General features: G+C 38.9%; 1 protein-coding gene and 1 non-coding gene across 2 annotated transcripts in view; both read left to right on the top strand.

Annotated features, from left to right (window-relative positions):
* LOC126966107 (baculoviral IAP repeat-containing protein 6-like) overlaps window positions 1-17,528 on the top strand; it is a 70,513-nt gene that overhangs the window by 11,715 nt on the left and 41,270 nt on the right. Inside the window, exons 8-22 of the mRNA XM_050809981.1 lie at window positions 180-434; window positions 1,659-1,846; window positions 4,681-4,880; window positions 6,460-6,588; window positions 7,160-7,300; window positions 7,770-7,928; window positions 8,892-9,040; window positions 9,538-9,868; window positions 10,599-10,795; window positions 11,900-12,103; window positions 13,599-13,788; window positions 14,248-14,436; window positions 14,887-15,015; window positions 16,449-16,584; window positions 17,339-17,480. Of these exons, the coding sequence (XP_050665938.1) occupies window positions 180-434; window positions 1,659-1,846; window positions 4,681-4,880; window positions 6,460-6,588; window positions 7,160-7,300; window positions 7,770-7,928; window positions 8,892-9,040; window positions 9,538-9,868; window positions 10,599-10,795; window positions 11,900-12,103; window positions 13,599-13,788; window positions 14,248-14,436; window positions 14,887-15,015; window positions 16,449-16,584; window positions 17,339-17,480 (2,739 nt within the window). The remainder of the gene's footprint in view (window positions 1-179; window positions 435-1,658; window positions 1,847-4,680; window positions 4,881-6,459; window positions 6,589-7,159; window positions 7,301-7,769; window positions 7,929-8,891; window positions 9,041-9,537; window positions 9,869-10,598; window positions 10,796-11,899; window positions 12,104-13,598; window positions 13,789-14,247; window positions 14,437-14,886; window positions 15,016-16,448; window positions 16,585-17,338; window positions 17,481-17,528) is intronic.
* On the top strand, window positions 9,114-9,186 carry Trnaa-ggc (transfer RNA alanine (anticodon GGC)). Its single transcript has one exon. It is a non-coding gene; the product is annotated as a tRNA-Ala (tRNA).

The following is a 17,528-nucleotide window of genomic DNA, read 5'->3' as shown; positions in this document are numbered from 1 at the left end:
CGCTGGCTTTTGTTGGCTATAAGTTGACATAGGGATGATCACGTATCATCCAGTGGGCCTAATGATCGTCTTCTGTTTTTGAGAAATAAGTTTGCAACGAAATTTTTTGTGTCTTTTTAAGATTTCATTTAGTGTGCTTTATTATATTCATAGAAAAATACTTTCATTTATATTTGTAGTGGAGTGAAGCAGTTGCCTCCAGCGTCGAAGTGTACATTCGAACAGTCGCTTACAAGTTGCCTGATTGAATGCATCCCGTTTGTGGGCGCGTCTCAGTCTCCGGGCGCTCTCAAGTGGCTCATGGCGTTGGCACAGCACTCCATTCCCTGGGCTGCGGCTTCGGAGTTCGTAGCGCGGTGTCTGACGCTGCTGGAGAAGGCTGCCAGGTTTCTGCGGCAACGGAACAATCCATATCATCAACTGTTACGGGCGCGGTAAGAACACAAATAATTTTTTTTGAAGTGCAAGATCTAGCGAATCGGTATGAATCTCTGTGAAACACAGTGCAAAGAAGCCGGCAACGCTCTTGTGGTAATCAAGATCAGGTAACCCGTTAATTTGTCCTATTCCATAAAAAATAATAGTTTAAAAAAACTAAAAAACACGCTTCTTATAAAAATAGAAAATAAAATTTTAATAAATTTAAATTAAGAATAGTGTTTAAAATTTCAATAAATATAAATTAATAATAGTGTGAATAAAAAAAATATATTTTATTTAAAAAAAAAGCGTGGGGTGCATGGTGTCAATAGTTATAAATATTTTATTGACAGATGAGTAGAGTTTTGATAATATTATTATATTTTGATATCTTAAAATGCACCCCACATAAAACACCACACCCCACTTAAAAAGTACCATAGACATAGATCCAAGTAGATAACGCAATTCCTTTCGTCTGTATGAAAACCAACCGTGCCCTTTTTTTGTACATACTGTGACGTCGTTAAAAATTCCAGTGCATCGAGTCTAACGTGTAGCCACTCACCTCATCATTAGTTGACGATTTCAGTACATCAATAGTTGGTATTGCTTATAACTAAAATCGGCAATGTATTATAAATTATTATAAAAAATAAAAGCGTCAAAGGAAGAGCATTGCTCTTCTTTTTGTCCTCTTTTTGACACTCGAAGTACATACACTCGCTGGATCCATGTCTGTGGAGGGTACATTGAACACAGTGATGGTGGCTGGATGATCTTGTTACCGGGAGGTCTGCTTGATGTGTTTTTTATTATTATTATTTCCTTTAAAGTTAAAGTTATTATATATTTTATTTTATGAAATGCTCACATAATGCCTCTATTTATTTACGGTATGTGTGGATTGATGCATCTAATATACTCAATAACTCTTGCGTTTATAAGTATTAATTTAATTTTTTTCTTTTTTTGACTCACTCGTGTAAGCCTTTCAGTTTTTGACTTTTGAGTATTTTTGTCGCGTCACTTTGCACATATTGTAATTGAAATGATTTGTAAAACAATTAAAATGTAAATGTTGACTTAAAAGAGTGGCAATGAGTTTCTCGCTACTACTTCTCATTAGTTCGACTCTTTACGAAGTAGCGGTAAATTCAATAAGAAACAATATTTTAATTTGACATTTCCGTGAGCTACACGAGTAGTGTTCGAGTCTGAGCCGGGTGTGTGGCCAGGTTCGGGCTGTACGGCCTGCCGCTGGAGCGCCACACGTTCGCGGTGGACGCGCCGGAGACTGCGCGCGGCGGCTCGCACGCGGTGACGTACGCGAGCGTGCTGGCGGGAGAGGTGGCCGCGCCGCCGCCGGCCGCGCCCAAGCACGAGTCGCAGCTGCGGGACCTGCTCAACATGCCGCTGGACGCCGGTGAACAAATAAATATTATGACTGTTCATTGTCACTACATTTATGAAAATTTAATACACGTTCACAAAAATCGTCACCTTTTTGCTATTAATAGTGATTTTCATTATTATAACACTAGAAATAAGGGATTGCTTGTAACTAATTCTAGTTGTAGGCTTCATAAGATACATAATAGCTTTAAGGGTAAATTTATACACTTCTATAATAGAGTCCCAGCCACTGTTCAGGCATTATGTATAAATAAATTTAAATGTTTTTTTAAAAAATGGCTCTGTCGTAAATCCTATTACTCCACTGCTGAATATCTAAATGATCGGACAGCCTGGGACTAGATTTTTATTATTTTATAGCGATAGAAATGACTGTACAATATTGTATACTTTTATTGAAAAGAGCACAAAAAAAGAATGCTGGGAGAGTTTCTTGCGCAGCTTCTTCTCTCTCAGAGTGCCATTTGTTTCCCAAGCGGTAGTAGTATCTAGTTGTTATTAGAAATAACATCAAAAAGAATTCTAAACGAATCAATTTTGAGAAAATAAATGCCTTTTATGCCTTTAACCGCTCGCAGACTTAAAACATTCCTACTAGGCCAAACTAACGTCCGTTTTCAATAACCTATCTATCCCCACTGACAAGTAAAAAAAGAAGGACTCTGCGCCGTGATATAAGCAAGTGAAGCACCGTTATGCTAGTGTGTGTGCGGTTCCGGGGGATACTACTACTACAATCATATATGGCCACAAATACTTATATAGTATTGTTTTTACTCTTATTCAAAACGCACGACAGTATTTTTAAAATGTTTTATTGAAACGCAAACTAATCTGTCACAGACGATGACAATTCTCATAATGGCCGCCTATCGTAATCGTGGCCTGTAGTAGTGTGTGCGCTTGTGGCTATGTATTTACACGTTAATCGGCTTGCATTAGTGCTACAGTCTTATGAAAGGTGACACGGAGTCCTTATTTTTTTATTAATCCGTGTCTATCACAAATAAAATTTGAAAACAAAATTTTATTAACAATGAGGGGCACGACCTCTGGCGTTCCGTGCCAGTGCACGGAACAGTACTGACTTTCGGTTTTTTGAACTAACCGTTCGAGTGACGTATCATCATAAAATCTTGTATGCTTTGTTCAACCCTCAGGTTTTATTTTAAAATTTTATTTGTGTAAAAAGTGAGGGTTTTATCACTTTAAAACATAACAAATTGTTTAACCTATCTATCCTTCGTTTAACTTACTAGAGGTAGACAAATCTATCCTTTTACACTTAGGTACTTACATTTCAATAACCTATCGACGTACAGCATTGGACTATAACTATTTTGGACATAACTATGGGTAGATAAGATCTTGATATTATACGGTGACAGCAATGTATCTGTAACTAGAGATACATAATAGAAAACCATTGTTAAGTGATTCCTACTAGGCGAGACTACAGGCAAAGGAGCCTCCCACTGGGAGGCTCCTTTGCACCGGATGCCGGCTAGATTATGGGTACCACAACGGCGTCTATTTCTGCCGTGAAGCAGTAATTTGTAAGCATTACTGTGTTTCGGTCTGAAGGGCGCCGTAGATAGTGAAATTACTTTACAAGTGAGACTTAACAACTTATGTCTCAAGGTGACGAGCGCAGCTGTAGTGCCGCTCAGAATTTTTGGGAATTTTCAAGAATCCTGAGCGGCACTGCATTGTAATGGGCTGGGCATATCAATTACCATCAGCTGAACGTCCTGCTCGTCTCGTCCCGTATTTTCATAAAAAAAGACTAAGTTGCCCTAAACTTTATCTGTGTTATTAATAAACGTGAAGTTATTCTAAATTTACAACTTTTACGCTGTTATTACAAAAAATAATTTATTCTTCTTCTTTATCCTTGATCTACCCAATACTAAGTAAAAGTCTCTTCCATTTTAGACCATTTTGTGCCGTCCTGAGTTTTCCGCATCCAATCCTTCCCAGCCGCTTGCACCAAATCGTCCGTCCATCTTGCTGGCTGTCTCCCAACATTCCTGAACCCCTGTCATGGTCTCCACTACAACAAGTTTTTGCCCCCTTCTTCCATCGGACCTAAGACAAAAATGGCCCGCCCACTTCCACTTTCTAGAGGCTAAGGTTTTTGCTATTCCTAATAAAAAAATCGAAATCGGTTGGCCCGATAATTAGTTATTCGTAAATTTATCATCCACTTTGCTATACCTATGTATAGCAAATTTAAGAATTTTATGGTTTTCTCATGGATTTTGGTCAGATCAGGACCAAATTACAATGGGACCACACGGGAAGCACCAGCTTTCAAATAAAAAAAGAATTATCAAAATCACTCATTCGAAAGTTTTGAGGTAACAAACATAAAAAAATACCAACGAATTGAGAACTTCCTCCTTTTTTGAAGTCGGTTAAAAATGGCCTGCTTGCTAGCTTTATGATAATTGTACCTAGACGATCGGATTTTAAAAAGGTACAAAATTTGAACAAAAAAAAACTAATAGGACATCTGGATTCGAACTGGGGTCTTCTGCTTTCTGGATCACCCAATGAGCTATTATCGTCTTGTATATAGTGGTGAAATGTACCTTTGTAGCTGTTTCTTATTAAAACACAGATAAAACTACATTTTTTAAATTGAGAAATCGCCCCCGAAACCACCTGTATACTAAATTTCATTAAAGTGGTTGAAGTCGTTTCCGAGATTCAGATTATATATATTTATAATACAAGAATTGCTTGTTTAAGGATAAAAGATTATGTAGTAATAATAATCATAACTATATAATAATATGAAACATTATAGCTAACTGCTTCTTTATTGAATATTTATAATAGAGCCATCAAAAACTTCGAGTTCGAACAACACAAACAACTGGTACGAGACAGAGTGCGCCATGAGTGCGGTGGGCGTGGCCGGAGAAGCCATGATGCTACACGTGACGTGCCACCTGGCCTCCGACGGAACCAAGCTGGAGTCGGCGCCGTCGGGGCTCCAGCCGCCCGTGCACTCTGCGCACTCAGCGGACCCGCACCAGGTGACACAATATCTTATCATAAATTATACACCTTATCAGTAGGCAGTAAAGGTCATTTTCGAGTCATAACACTTTACAATACTTTTCCCCCATTTAAAAGACTTGTTTGTCTCTTAGCCTTAGGCCCGGTATCTAAAATTCTATACACCGATGAGACATCTCTTCTCATCTCCACTTTGGTGGAATGGATCAAGTTCTGTGTGGCGTCGAGCGACCAATCGGCGCGGCAGAGTGGAGATGCGTTGGGGGGGCATTTCCTTAACATCACTTTTGATTGCTTTCGAACTTACACGGCTCACATCTCCGTTATACAGAGCTCACATCTCCTCCCTGCTTTGGTGGAAATAACCAGACAGCTTCGCGGCTTATTCCTCTCGTCTCCTCTCCTCTCCGCTTTGTGGATACCTAACTAAGCATGCTAGGCTAAGCTTAGCTTGATAAAAATAAATAGATATATAATATTATAATAGCATGCACAGCAATAGCTAAGGCAAATCTCAGTCAGTGTTGCGAAGTTCGAAAGACGTCGCTCGCCATGAATATAAACGATGAAGAAAGTTCCGATGATGGATACTTTACAAATAGAAAGAAAGATTAATACTGACTTATTATTATTTAAGAAAAAGACATTATAGATCTTGGATATGTCAACACATTGAAAATTCAATATATTGCTACAAAACAAGCGTGCGTACGACAAAGGACACTGGACAGCAGAAACTAGAGTAGCGAAGGGCGTGCGGGGAAGGGGTTTAGCTTAGCTCGTGTAGGTGCGCATCGGCATACACAACTAAATTAGCTTCGCATATTTTAGTTAGCTCACTTATCTTAGTTCGCATAGTTTGCGGTCGTAGATACAGCGCCATCTCTTTCTCACGCCGCGGACCACAGACAATTTTTTTCGTTCATTCTTCTATAAGCGATTCAAACGATTACTTCACAATACGAATCTTAGCGATTCAGTCTAGGTACCTAAACTGAACTGCGTCGGAATTGAATTTATTGTAGAATGAATTAAAAGTTGATGGTAGGCCTTCTGATTTACATAGCTTGCGATATACGCCAACAGATACAGCTGCAACGTTTGTTTCTGTATGGGTCAGTAACACCACCAAGCAACGTGTAGTACAATAAGATAATATAATGCCGACAAATAAATCATTACATCTGTTCCCATTTTGTGACACATCTTTGCTTATATAAGTCGGTGACAGCCATCAATACATATATATACAATACATTGGCGGCAGTTAAAAGCCTCCACAAATAAATATTAAATAGTTTTTCAACGCTTTAACAAATTACTGCTTAAACTAATAAAAGGTATTAATACTATGTTCTAGGTAGGTAAAGAACTTACACATTTTGCATTTTAGTACCTACCTTACCTAAAGTACACTTATATTGTCATTATATTAGTTTTCTGTGACCTGCAAATAATCTTGTATAATATGTTTTTAACACTATGTAATATATGGTGGAATTTCACTTTAAAATAAACTTCATTATTTTTTTTCTAAGCCCCGGGAAACCCTTAACTAAACAAGGCATTATGATTTAACTTAATATTTGGTTTTAGCTATGGACTGTTATAAAAGAAAGCCAAGGGAAGAACTCTTCGAAAGATGAGCAGAAAAATGATTCTGAGAGCCCGATGGATTGCGACTCTCACGAGAAGTCAGAACTAGATGGCGAGAAATCAATTAAAGTAAGTGACTCATTGTGGCAGTTTTAATGAAGTAATGACTATTTTGATGAAGTGTGTTACGTTTGACTGATGAGAAATGCGTTGCAAATTGAATCAGGTCCATTAGTAGATGGAACGCGATTAATTGAACGCATTTTTTTTTGTTATGAATTAATTTTTAAAAGACTTAAAAATATTAAGTACTCTCAACTCTCTGCGCTCAATTGGTAAATTTGATTTTTCACATGACTTGTAAGCATTATTGGGTGTGATGGGTGACATAACTATTAAAGTTACTGGGCAAAATAGACTTAACATCTTATGTCTCAAGGTGACGAGCGCAATTTTAGTGCCGCTCGCCTTTTTGGGTTTTCCAATAATCCTGAGCGACACTGTATTGTAATGAGCAGGGTGTATCAATAACCATCAGCTGAACATCATGCTGGTCTCGTCCCTTATTGTCGTAACAAAAAAAACACTTTGTACTCAGTATTACTGCTATGTATCACTCGCGAAGCATTATGGCTTCATTATACTTCGTCACGCTTAATCTCTTCCCGTGGTTAACAATTACCATTCCTTATCTCTCCAGGAGCAGGAACAATGCCGCATCCCGTGGGCGGCGCTGGTGCGACGACCGCCGCAGCACACGCTGCTGGTGGAGAGGATGCACTCCGGCGCTAGGCGCTACATCGTGCTGGACTTCGGACACACCGTGCGGCTCACAGATGTGGTGAGCCATCCTTTGTATAATATGATACCTTCAAATTTACATTTTCCTCCAAAAAGGCATACATGATGCTACATATCGTCCTAGTGCTTACAGGGCTGCACAGAAGATAGTACAAATTAATTATGCAAGATTTTATCAACGATACGTAACTCTAACGGTTGGCTGAGTTGGTCTTACCAACTCAGCCAACCGTTAGAGTTACGTAGCGCTCGCACCAAACAGAGGCCCGCGAGAGGTCGCGGGTTCAAGTCCCGCATTGTTCATAAAATTTTGATTTAAAATTTTATTTGTAACGTGTTCATAACTTACCATCAGGTGAACATCCTGAGAACGTAACACGAGGTAACTCGTACGCTCGTTTGTCCTCCTCTCGTCACCTCACTTTAGTTTTCTAGGTTACTCAATTCTCTCTCTCTCTCTTTCACTTTCAATTCTTGTACACTGTGTGATTTATATGTGTCATCACTAGATAATCCCGTCGTGCTCCGAGCTGGTGACTCTCTGCATCGACACCTGGCGCGTGGGTGAGGAGACGGACTGTGTGAAGCTTGCGTTCGCGACCGACATCGCGACCAAACACCTCGTGCTGGCAGACATACAGCCGCCCCCCCTTTGTCGATATATTAAGGTACATCTGCAACAATAGTGACTGATCATAGCAAATAGCCAGGTTTTCCCAGTTTCCTGGATTCCCCCCCCCCCCCCCCCCCACAAACCTCATGTATTAGTTTTTAAGCATAATAAAGTTTTATCCCCCAACACGTAGATAGGGTTGTAGAAATAAGTTTTCTGATACCTACATATATAAGGCTTAGTTGTAAATTGCTTTAATAAGTAGATTTAAGTAATTTCATATATATATATATATATATATATATATATATATTTTAATATCAAATATAGAAATTTGGAAAAAAAAATAGTGACCGATCCTTATGAATTTAAAATCTTTTTGTATATCAAAGTAGTTTTCTATGAAAAAGTTACCAACTGATTTTTTTAATCCACAAGATAATATTGCAGCACATCAGCTTTTAGATTATTCAACTGATCCACTGAGCTCTGTATTTTGCAATACACTTGCCGCATATTTGTTTTGTTCGATGTTTTTTTTATGAAAATAAGGGACAAGACGAGCAGGATGTTCAGCTGTGGTATTTGATACGCTCTGCCCATTACAATGCAGTGCCGTTCAGGATTATTGAAAACCCCAAAAATTTTTGAGCGGCACTACAATTGCGCTCGTCACCTTGAGACATAAATTGTCAAGTCTCATTTGAAAAGTAATTTCACTGGCTACGGCGCCCTTCAGACCGAAACACACTATTGCTTACACATTACTGCTTCACGGCAGAAATAGGCGCCGTTGTGGTACCCATAATCTAGCCGGCATGCGGTGCAAAGGAGCCTCCCACTGATGTGATGATTTTTATTTACTTCACTCATCTTAGAGAGAATGAAACAGTCAGGTTAGAATTTTAAATACAACTTGTTTTGTCCTGCTATAATTTATGTACTAAATTGAATGTTCAGAGTTCCATTTCAAATTTTTTACTCTTGACTAAACTATTGATGTTTTTTATTCGAGTAGATAACAACGATAGGCCGATACGGCATGTCTGCTATGAAGTGTAAGATACCGCTCGGCTGGTTCTACGGAGAGATCGCAGACATCGACAACGTGCCGGCCTCTCTCAACGCACTCGCGGCTTTGCACCAGGATCTCAGCTGCCGTCTCAGGTAGATAAAATATAGGAACCACATACTGAGTGTTGAACATGACATACCAAGATTTACGATCAATGCCTCACTTGAACGGTTGGCTCAGTTGGTAAGAGCGCTCGGATGGCACTTGAGAGGCGTGGGTTCGAGTCTCGCATCGTTCATAAATTTTGGTTGCAAATTCATTTAGTATAGATAGAAGATACTTTGTCCAATCCAAATTGTATATAATAAGCTGCGGAAAGTTCTAGAGTTATTTATTATTTGAGAATATGGCTGCTTGTTTCAATTTTATATTATAAGAAGTTGAGTCAAGCAAGAGGTTTATCTGATGGTAAGTGATAAACTCTGCCCCCTACAATGGAGAGGTTTGGGACCGCAATTATGCCCAATAATTTTTGAACCGAATCAAGTGGTGGTGGTTCACACTACTGCTTGGCGGTAAAATTTACGCCACTATGGTAGGTACTTACGTTTTGATATAAGTATTTTCAGTCGGCTTATTTTGTCCACAGACTTGCAACAGGCAAACTGATCGACTTGCTGAATCCATACTTGGAGCTGTACAACGGCAACGCGGCGCACATGATCGCGTACCTCAATCAGTCAGACACGGACTCGCGGGTGGTGTCCGCGTACCAGGAGTGCATAGAACTGCAGCAGCAGCTTCATAATTGCACAAATATAGAGCGCCGGCTTCGGAACACCACCGTTTGCCCCGAACGAGTGTTGCACGCTGTCACGTCGGAGATGCTTCTCGAGCGCGCCTCCACCGACAAGTTGCGCATCATCACAGAGAACGTTGTGGAGCTGCTGCTTTACTTCCTGTTCCAACATAATGATCTGGTAAGGTTCACAAACAAACATACAGACTAAGGCAAGACTGATTTTTTTCGGTCTCCAAGCCTTGTTTATATTCTTGCTGAACGTTTACAAACACGAGAACGGAGTACCCAACAATTTTTATTTGGAAACTACGAAAGAACACTTCACAGTAGTTATTTTACTACTTAATTCGATATATAGCACAGAAAAAAACCTTTGAAACATTTTTAATAAGCATCGTTCGTCGATTATGATCTTGTGTGAAGTTGATATATTTATGTGGCCATATTTTTACTTCTTTGTACACTTTATTATTAAAACTTTGATGGGTTGCAAGATGGGAATCGTAAATAATAATTATTGTAGTACGCTACATTTTATGTACGATATATTTGGTAGGTCTGAGAATTAGACGTCATCTATTTTTATACCCCAAATACTTAAATTATTGATTTTTCTTATTACTTTATATGGCAATACGTTTGCTGGGTCAGCTAGTATTTAATATAATTTGGATGCCTTATCAGTGGGAAGCTCCTTAGGTACCACAACGGCGCCTATCTCTGCCTTGAAGCAGTAATTTGTAAACATTACTCTGCTTCGGTCTGAAGGGCGCCGTAGCTAGTCAAACGAGACTTAACATCTAACATCTCAAGGTGACAAGTACAATGATTGTAGGGCCGCTCAGAACTTTTGGGTTTTTCAATAATCGTGAGCGGGCAAGTTCCCTCACGTTCGTTACAACCCGCAGCGCGTGGACGACGTGAGCGCGGCGTGGTGCCGCGCCGTGCTGCCGCTGTCGTGGGAGCGCGGCGGCCGCAGCGGCGCGGGCGTGGCCACGCTGGCGGCGCGCGTGTGCGGCGCGGCGGCGTGGTGGGGCGGCCTGCTGGCGGACCATCTGGCCACGGCCTTCGCGCACCACGACGCGCCGCCGCTGCCGCTGGACAGGTGACGCGACCATCATGATGACTGTGACAGACCTTACTAATGTTTCTTTTATTTTATTAATAAAATCTTGGTGACCCTGTTCAGCTTGGTCTATGTAAATGTATTAAAAACGCAAAGTTTTCTGACAGAAGTAGTAATTTTTAAGACGGGTACTCACGATATATATTTTATTAATTTGATGCCAATATTCCGATTCAAATGCATGAATCGTGATCACATGGAATCGTGGAGGAGGCTAAAAACTTTTGACACGTGATATTTATAGTAGATTAATTTGTCCACGCGGTTTCTAATTCATTTAGGTTTTGTCTATCATGTGGTTCGTGGAATGCAGAGGTAGTTGAGATACATATAATATTTTTTATTTATGTAAGCAAAAATGACAATTCATATTGAAACTTAACGAATTAATATTCGATATGCTACATCGTTATAATTAATAAACAAATATTCTGTCGCCAGTCGCCATTCTAATTTAATACTGTATTGTCGTCGCAATAATTTAACATATACATATAAGAAAAAATATTGTCCTCTTTTTAGATAATTGTCGAAATTGTGAAAACTATGTATAAGTTGTGACTTTACTATGAAAATTTTACTTTATGAAATTTAATTAATCTGTATGGGACTCATTGATGTATAATTTAATTTTAACGACCTTACAAATGGTATAAAGTTATAACTAAGCATAAACAAATAATATGCAAAATGTTTACAATATCGTTGACAACACATTACAATGATAATTATGAAGTATTCGGAATGACCTTGCAAATAAACGCGGAAACTTTATGCGTCCAAATTAACCAATCGTAAGCAAAATGTGTAATTTTAAACATTTTGATTTTTCTTGGTTTATGATTTTTATAACTATTTTATTTGGAAGGTCGTAAATGTATATCATTCGTTAAAGACTGTATGTTCCCTAAAAATAAAAATAATGTAAAATTGTAAAATATATTACAATATATGTATCGCAATTATTGCCTTTGCATACCGCCAACCACATGTTAGACAAATTCGTGAAGATATTATATGTAGGCACAAGGTCTTCGATTCCCTCATTCACGACAGTACTAACGTCGTCCGCACCCGTGACAGATGCCTCGTGTCGGTGATGTACATGTCCCGCAAGAGCATGTACGCGCACGGCGGCGCGGCGGGCGGCGGCGTGACGCAGGCCGTGGCGGGCCGCACGCTGGAGCTGGTGCGCGCGGGCCGGGCGCCGGCCGCGCTGGTGGCGGCGCTGCTGGCGGTCCTGGCGCACTCGCTGGACGCCGCCATGCCGGACGACGCGCACAACAGGTGCCTCGCTATGGTCTACTTGTAATATTGTTATGGTGCGGGACTCGTGTTTATTTGTTTATCTACACCCATGCTTTAAATCCTCTATTAAAGATTCTGAAACAGTTAGCTTATTGCCAACATTAAAACACCCGATGTTCTGATAACCATTACATCATCCAAAAGAATGTTGTACTGAATTTCATAACAATACTCCTATGTTTCTTTTTATCCCTTCATGCGCAAAGAGTTTCAACAGACAGCCACATTCTTATTGCTCGATGCGTGGTATCTGTATGAATTTCAAAAAAAGAACATTTTCGTTTACGCGCGTTCCACACTAACAGAACGTCGCGCGCCGTAAAAAAAAAAGTAGGTTACTCGTATCCCCGCCATTTTTCTTCGATATTTTTATTGTTTTGTTTACAAAAAATGAGCGATTAATTTCCAAAAGAACATAATATTCAAGTGAATTTTAATTATTCCACTATACAAAATGTAAATTACTACTAAAATAAATAATTCTTTCATTAATACTTAGTTTATTTGTATATAATCAGTTATAGATGATATTAGGTTACTACTAGGACTGACTGTTTTAATGTTAACAGTAAACTGACTATTTCAGAATCTTTTAGAGGATATATATTTTGGGTGTAATTAAGTCTTGTATGCAACTGTTGATAATTAGGTATTAAAACACTCATGTGATACTATTATCACCCTCGGCTTCACCTCGTGAGATAAAACCACATTCGTGTTTTAATACCCCTTATTATACAACAGTTGCATAAATAACTAGTACTGATCATAGAAAGTCACGGTTATCACTTTAAAAACATAACAAATCGTTCAATTATCTTTATTCAAAATAGTAATCCATATTTTTAATGTAATATTGTACAATAAATATTAACACGATACCGAAATCTGTGGTATCATTACGAAAATTCTCTTAAACACGTTTTTTAAATATTTATTGAAACTACAGTACAGTGAAGAACAGTCAAATACAGATCTTGATGTTAGAATGCATTATGTTAGGGAAAAATAGAAACATTATTGCTGAACAATACCGTTTCTATATAGGCATATGAAATATTTATATGGCGTCACATTACCAAGTGATATTAAATCCCTGATATATCATTGAAAACCATATAAAAGTTATGTGTATAAAGATAGGTATATACAATAAAAAATTGTAAATTTCCCCAGTAACTCGCAGATTCGTTCTATTGTGCTTCCCCGTGACGTAAATAATATAAGGACATACAAACATATATTCACTATGTTGATGACTTTTGTTTTCCTACGTATCACCTTATTACTGTTTCGATCTCGTAAGGAAACTCCGAGCATAACCCTCTGTGCGACCATGAGGTTCCTCATAAGGCCCACGTCTGCGTTCCGTATGTGTTCAACTTACAAACATTAATATACGAAAATTCTGAACTTCTTATTATATTTTTAAAGATTTATCAGATTATTATTAGAGTTATTTTGTAACATTTAGATGGGAGTGGGTCACGGGCGGTCGGGTCGGCCAGAGCTCGGGCGACGGAAGCAGCTCGAGCACGGGGCGGTCGGGAGCCAGCTCGGCCATGATGACGATGCACCGCCGCAAGATGCGCAAGAAGCTGTTGCATCAGATGGAAATCGAGACCGCGCGCCGGGACATACAGATCGCCCTTGAGGATCACCAGGTAAACATTAAGGTAGATTTTTGTGCGAAACGTCAAAACGTGTTTTTTTACTAGTTCCCTTAGTAGTAGAAAACATATGCTATAGAAATCTATATAGATAAGGGAAACTAATCGAAGCAAATAAGTCATAAATCCGAGGAGCTCACTTGAAAAAGTTGCTCCATTTTTCAATTATTACAATTTTTTTGTGTATTTTTTAAAATATATTAAATTGTCTAGTTGCTAAAAATAATTAATATTAAATTATCACTCACTGAACTACAACAAACCATCAAAAATAGATTTAACTTAAAGTAGCGTTAATGTGTAAAGATTAATACATGTATGTTGTTTTGGAGCCAATAAACAAATAAATAAAGCAAACTGTTAATTTCGGTGCTCAACAATGTTTTATGGAAGTTTTACTACGATTTTAAACGCTTGATCTAGATTGTCACTCTAGAATGTGTTGTTCTCCAGCGCGCCCGTCTGTCTGCGAGGGTACACGTGCCACTCCGCCGGCCGTCCTCCGTGACTGAGCGCGGCGCCCGCGGCCACGAGCGCCTCATCTCGCCCGCACTCGCGTCCGCTCTGGCGCACGCACTTCTGGACCACCTCGTGACGCTCGATGCCACGCATGCTGCTGACCATCTGCTGCTGTGCGCCAAGGTAACATAAATGACCTTCTAAGCATCTTGCGTCTTTTAAACCCTTTTAAAACAGTAATTTTATTACAGAAGCGTTGCCGGCCTTTGAGGAAGGTGTACGTGCTTTTTTTGAAGGTACCCATGTCGTATCGTCCTGGAAACACCGCGCAAGGAAGCATTCCACAGTCTTGTTGTGCGTGGAAGAAAGTTCCTTGATAACCGCACTGTGGAGGAATGCAAAACATCCAGATGGAGGGCATGATATTCTTGTTTGTGGCGTGTCGAGCGAAGGTGGAATTCGGCGGAGGGATCACTCAAACAGCTCTTCGGAAAACTCCCCGTGATAAATGCGAAACTATGTAGCGACGTCCCTACGCAACGCCAAGTGTTCTGGGTGTTTACAGGGCACGTCCCCGACAATTCGTGGTTCTCACTCCTCATCAGGTGTGCCATTATTGAATGTGTGTTGCAGGTGGTGGGTCGCCTGTGCGCGTTGACCGGCGGCTGCTGCCCCGTGGACACGGGCAGCCTGCTGGCACTGGCCCGACGAGCCGTGACCCTGCCGCCCTGGCCGCGGCATGCTCTCACGGCTCTGTTACAGGTATCTGATAACTTAATCCAATGTTCTTCAGTCACAGTATCTCAGACCAAGCGATGTATAATAAGACACCTTCATAACCTTGTGACTAGTAACCCTCTAAGCTAGGGTTTCCAGGTTAGGATCACGGCAGAGGTGCAAACAGTTGTATGATATATGTAAATGTATGTATATTGTAATAAATATTTAAAGTAAAGTGAGCATTTATTCATGACACAACATGTAACATAATATATACATAGTAAAATTACTACAGCTACATCAGTAACTGCAATGTTCTTTATGCAGATGACGCAAATTTTACAGTATTATTAATAACGAATCAGATTGTATATCTCTTCAACGTGATATCACAGCAATAGTTAGGTACTGCTCCCTTAACCAACTATACTTAAACATAGATAAGTGTTTTATAATCAGTTTCTTACGAAAAAGAAACCCAATTAAATTTGAATACATGAGTGATTTAGGTATTATATTAGATCACAAACATTCATTCAAAGCTTACTTTGATTACATAATACAAAAATCATTTAAACAATTGGGTTTCCTATTACTTACGTGTAAGCCAATCAAAGAGAGCATCACCTACAAAATTCTATATTTTAGTGTGGTTCGTTCGTTGCTAGACTTCGGTTCTGTGGTCTCGAACCCTCATGATGCATGTGACATCAATCGAATTGAGAGAATTCAAAAGGTGTTTTTAAGATCGCTCGAATACAGAACCGGCTCTGGTAGTATATTTTTTGCTGATTCACTTAAGAAACATAAAATGTTACCCCTCTTCACCTTAGGCGACAACAGTTCGACTTGATGTTTCTGTATAAAATTATTAACTTTGTAATTGATACCCCTAACCTTGTAGAAAAGATCAAACTCCCGACTAAAACTAACAATCTATTCGCTGGATCCTTTTACAACTAATATAAGAACCTTCAAAAAAACATTAATTAAGGATCTGTTTACAAGGAGCAATCAATGTTTGTTTTTTTTTTTATTTGTTGTTTTCTCTTTGTACTTGTGTTGTGTTATTGTTAATTTCCTAATACTTCCTGGATATTTACATTAATTACATTATAAAAAAAATACAAAATAAAAATATGATGTCATGAAACGAATCAGTCAGCATTTTGGAATTGAAATTAGGATCACTCCAATTACAACACTGATTTTCAGTGGGTAACTAACAATTTGACCTGTTGACAGCAGCCGTAGACAACAGGGTTCCTTTTGTATAGGTCTTAAAACAGAAGAAAATTGCGGTTGTTTTTTTAAATTTGAGTTTTTTTTTAATATTATAATATACAACATTTTTTGAGTGTTTTTTATTTATTTATATAATCGTCTGTAGATTATTGTCTGGCACCCATAGTGCAGATAATTTGTATGAAAATGGGTAATTTATTATTATTATTATATCTATAAACTTTATCCAGGACCTCGTGGAGTACGAGTCCGACGACAGCTCTCCCACCACAGAGGACTGCGGTATGTCAGGGCGCGGCGCCGCTGCGGCAGTGTCGCGGAGGCGGGGCGTCGCTCAAGACCTGTCCGGCTACGTCAAAAAGATAGGTACTACCCGCATATCGACAGTGACAGTGAGGTGTCAGAGTTGAGGACATGCTAACACTTTGAAGTGTTGTTGTCTATACTTTTGAACGCCAAATGAAAGTGGACAAAATATTTGATTTCGAGATTAATGTTTTTTTTGAACATAATTTAATAAGTAATTTGTAATGAATGATTTTCACCTTTGATCATTAATACATCGACAGATAGATTGCGATAGCTGTGAAAACGTCGAAAGAATCTGAAATACCATTCTCAGTTAACTTCTATTTAGATTTTAGAGTAATGCATGCATACTAACACAATTATCACTATAATTAAGAATAACTATAATAGCATTTAATTTTGAGATCTTCAGTTAACATGAGTCATGTTAGTTAGTTGGCACTACAGTAGTGCCAACTAACAGTTGGTAGCATAATCACGGTAGACGGTCGTGCTTTATGTAAGTCAGAGCGCTAAGTTCGAGCAGGCATTACTTATTGTGAATTTTAATGGGTAACGCCGCCGAAGTAGTTATTATAGTAATTATTATTGGAAACTGTCAAATACAGATATTTACAATTTTATAAAGTACGTTTAAATTACAAACTTCCTTTTTTAAATGTAAGACGTAGGCTTGTCACGGACGCTAAAGTAAAAAACTTGGCCTGTTTTTATCGTTTGTCTAGCAATAAGAGGGTTTATATAGACATATAAATTATCTAAGATTTTCACTTCATAGATTGTACGTACATTCATACAATGTTGTTATTAGATCCCAATAAATTCATGGAGTATCAGCTGATTCAATTGATCGAGTCGGATGACTCGGAGCCCGAAGAGAAGGTGGAACAGAACTTCCTAGACTCCATCAAAATAATGAGCCGCAAGAAGTCTACCGTTGACGTCACCAACAGGTCAGTTAAATGTGTAATATTATTATGTTAGTGAATATTATATAATAT

The sequence above is a fragment of the Leptidea sinapis genome, chromosome 9 (genome assembly GCF_905404315.1).
Source record: "Leptidea sinapis chromosome 9, ilLepSina1.1, whole genome shotgun sequence".
Classification (NCBI taxonomy): Eukaryota; Metazoa; Arthropoda; class Insecta; order Lepidoptera; family Pieridae; genus Leptidea; species Leptidea sinapis.
The sequence above is the reverse complement of the archived record's forward strand: the minus strand, read 5'-3'. Positions and strand labels throughout refer to the sequence as shown.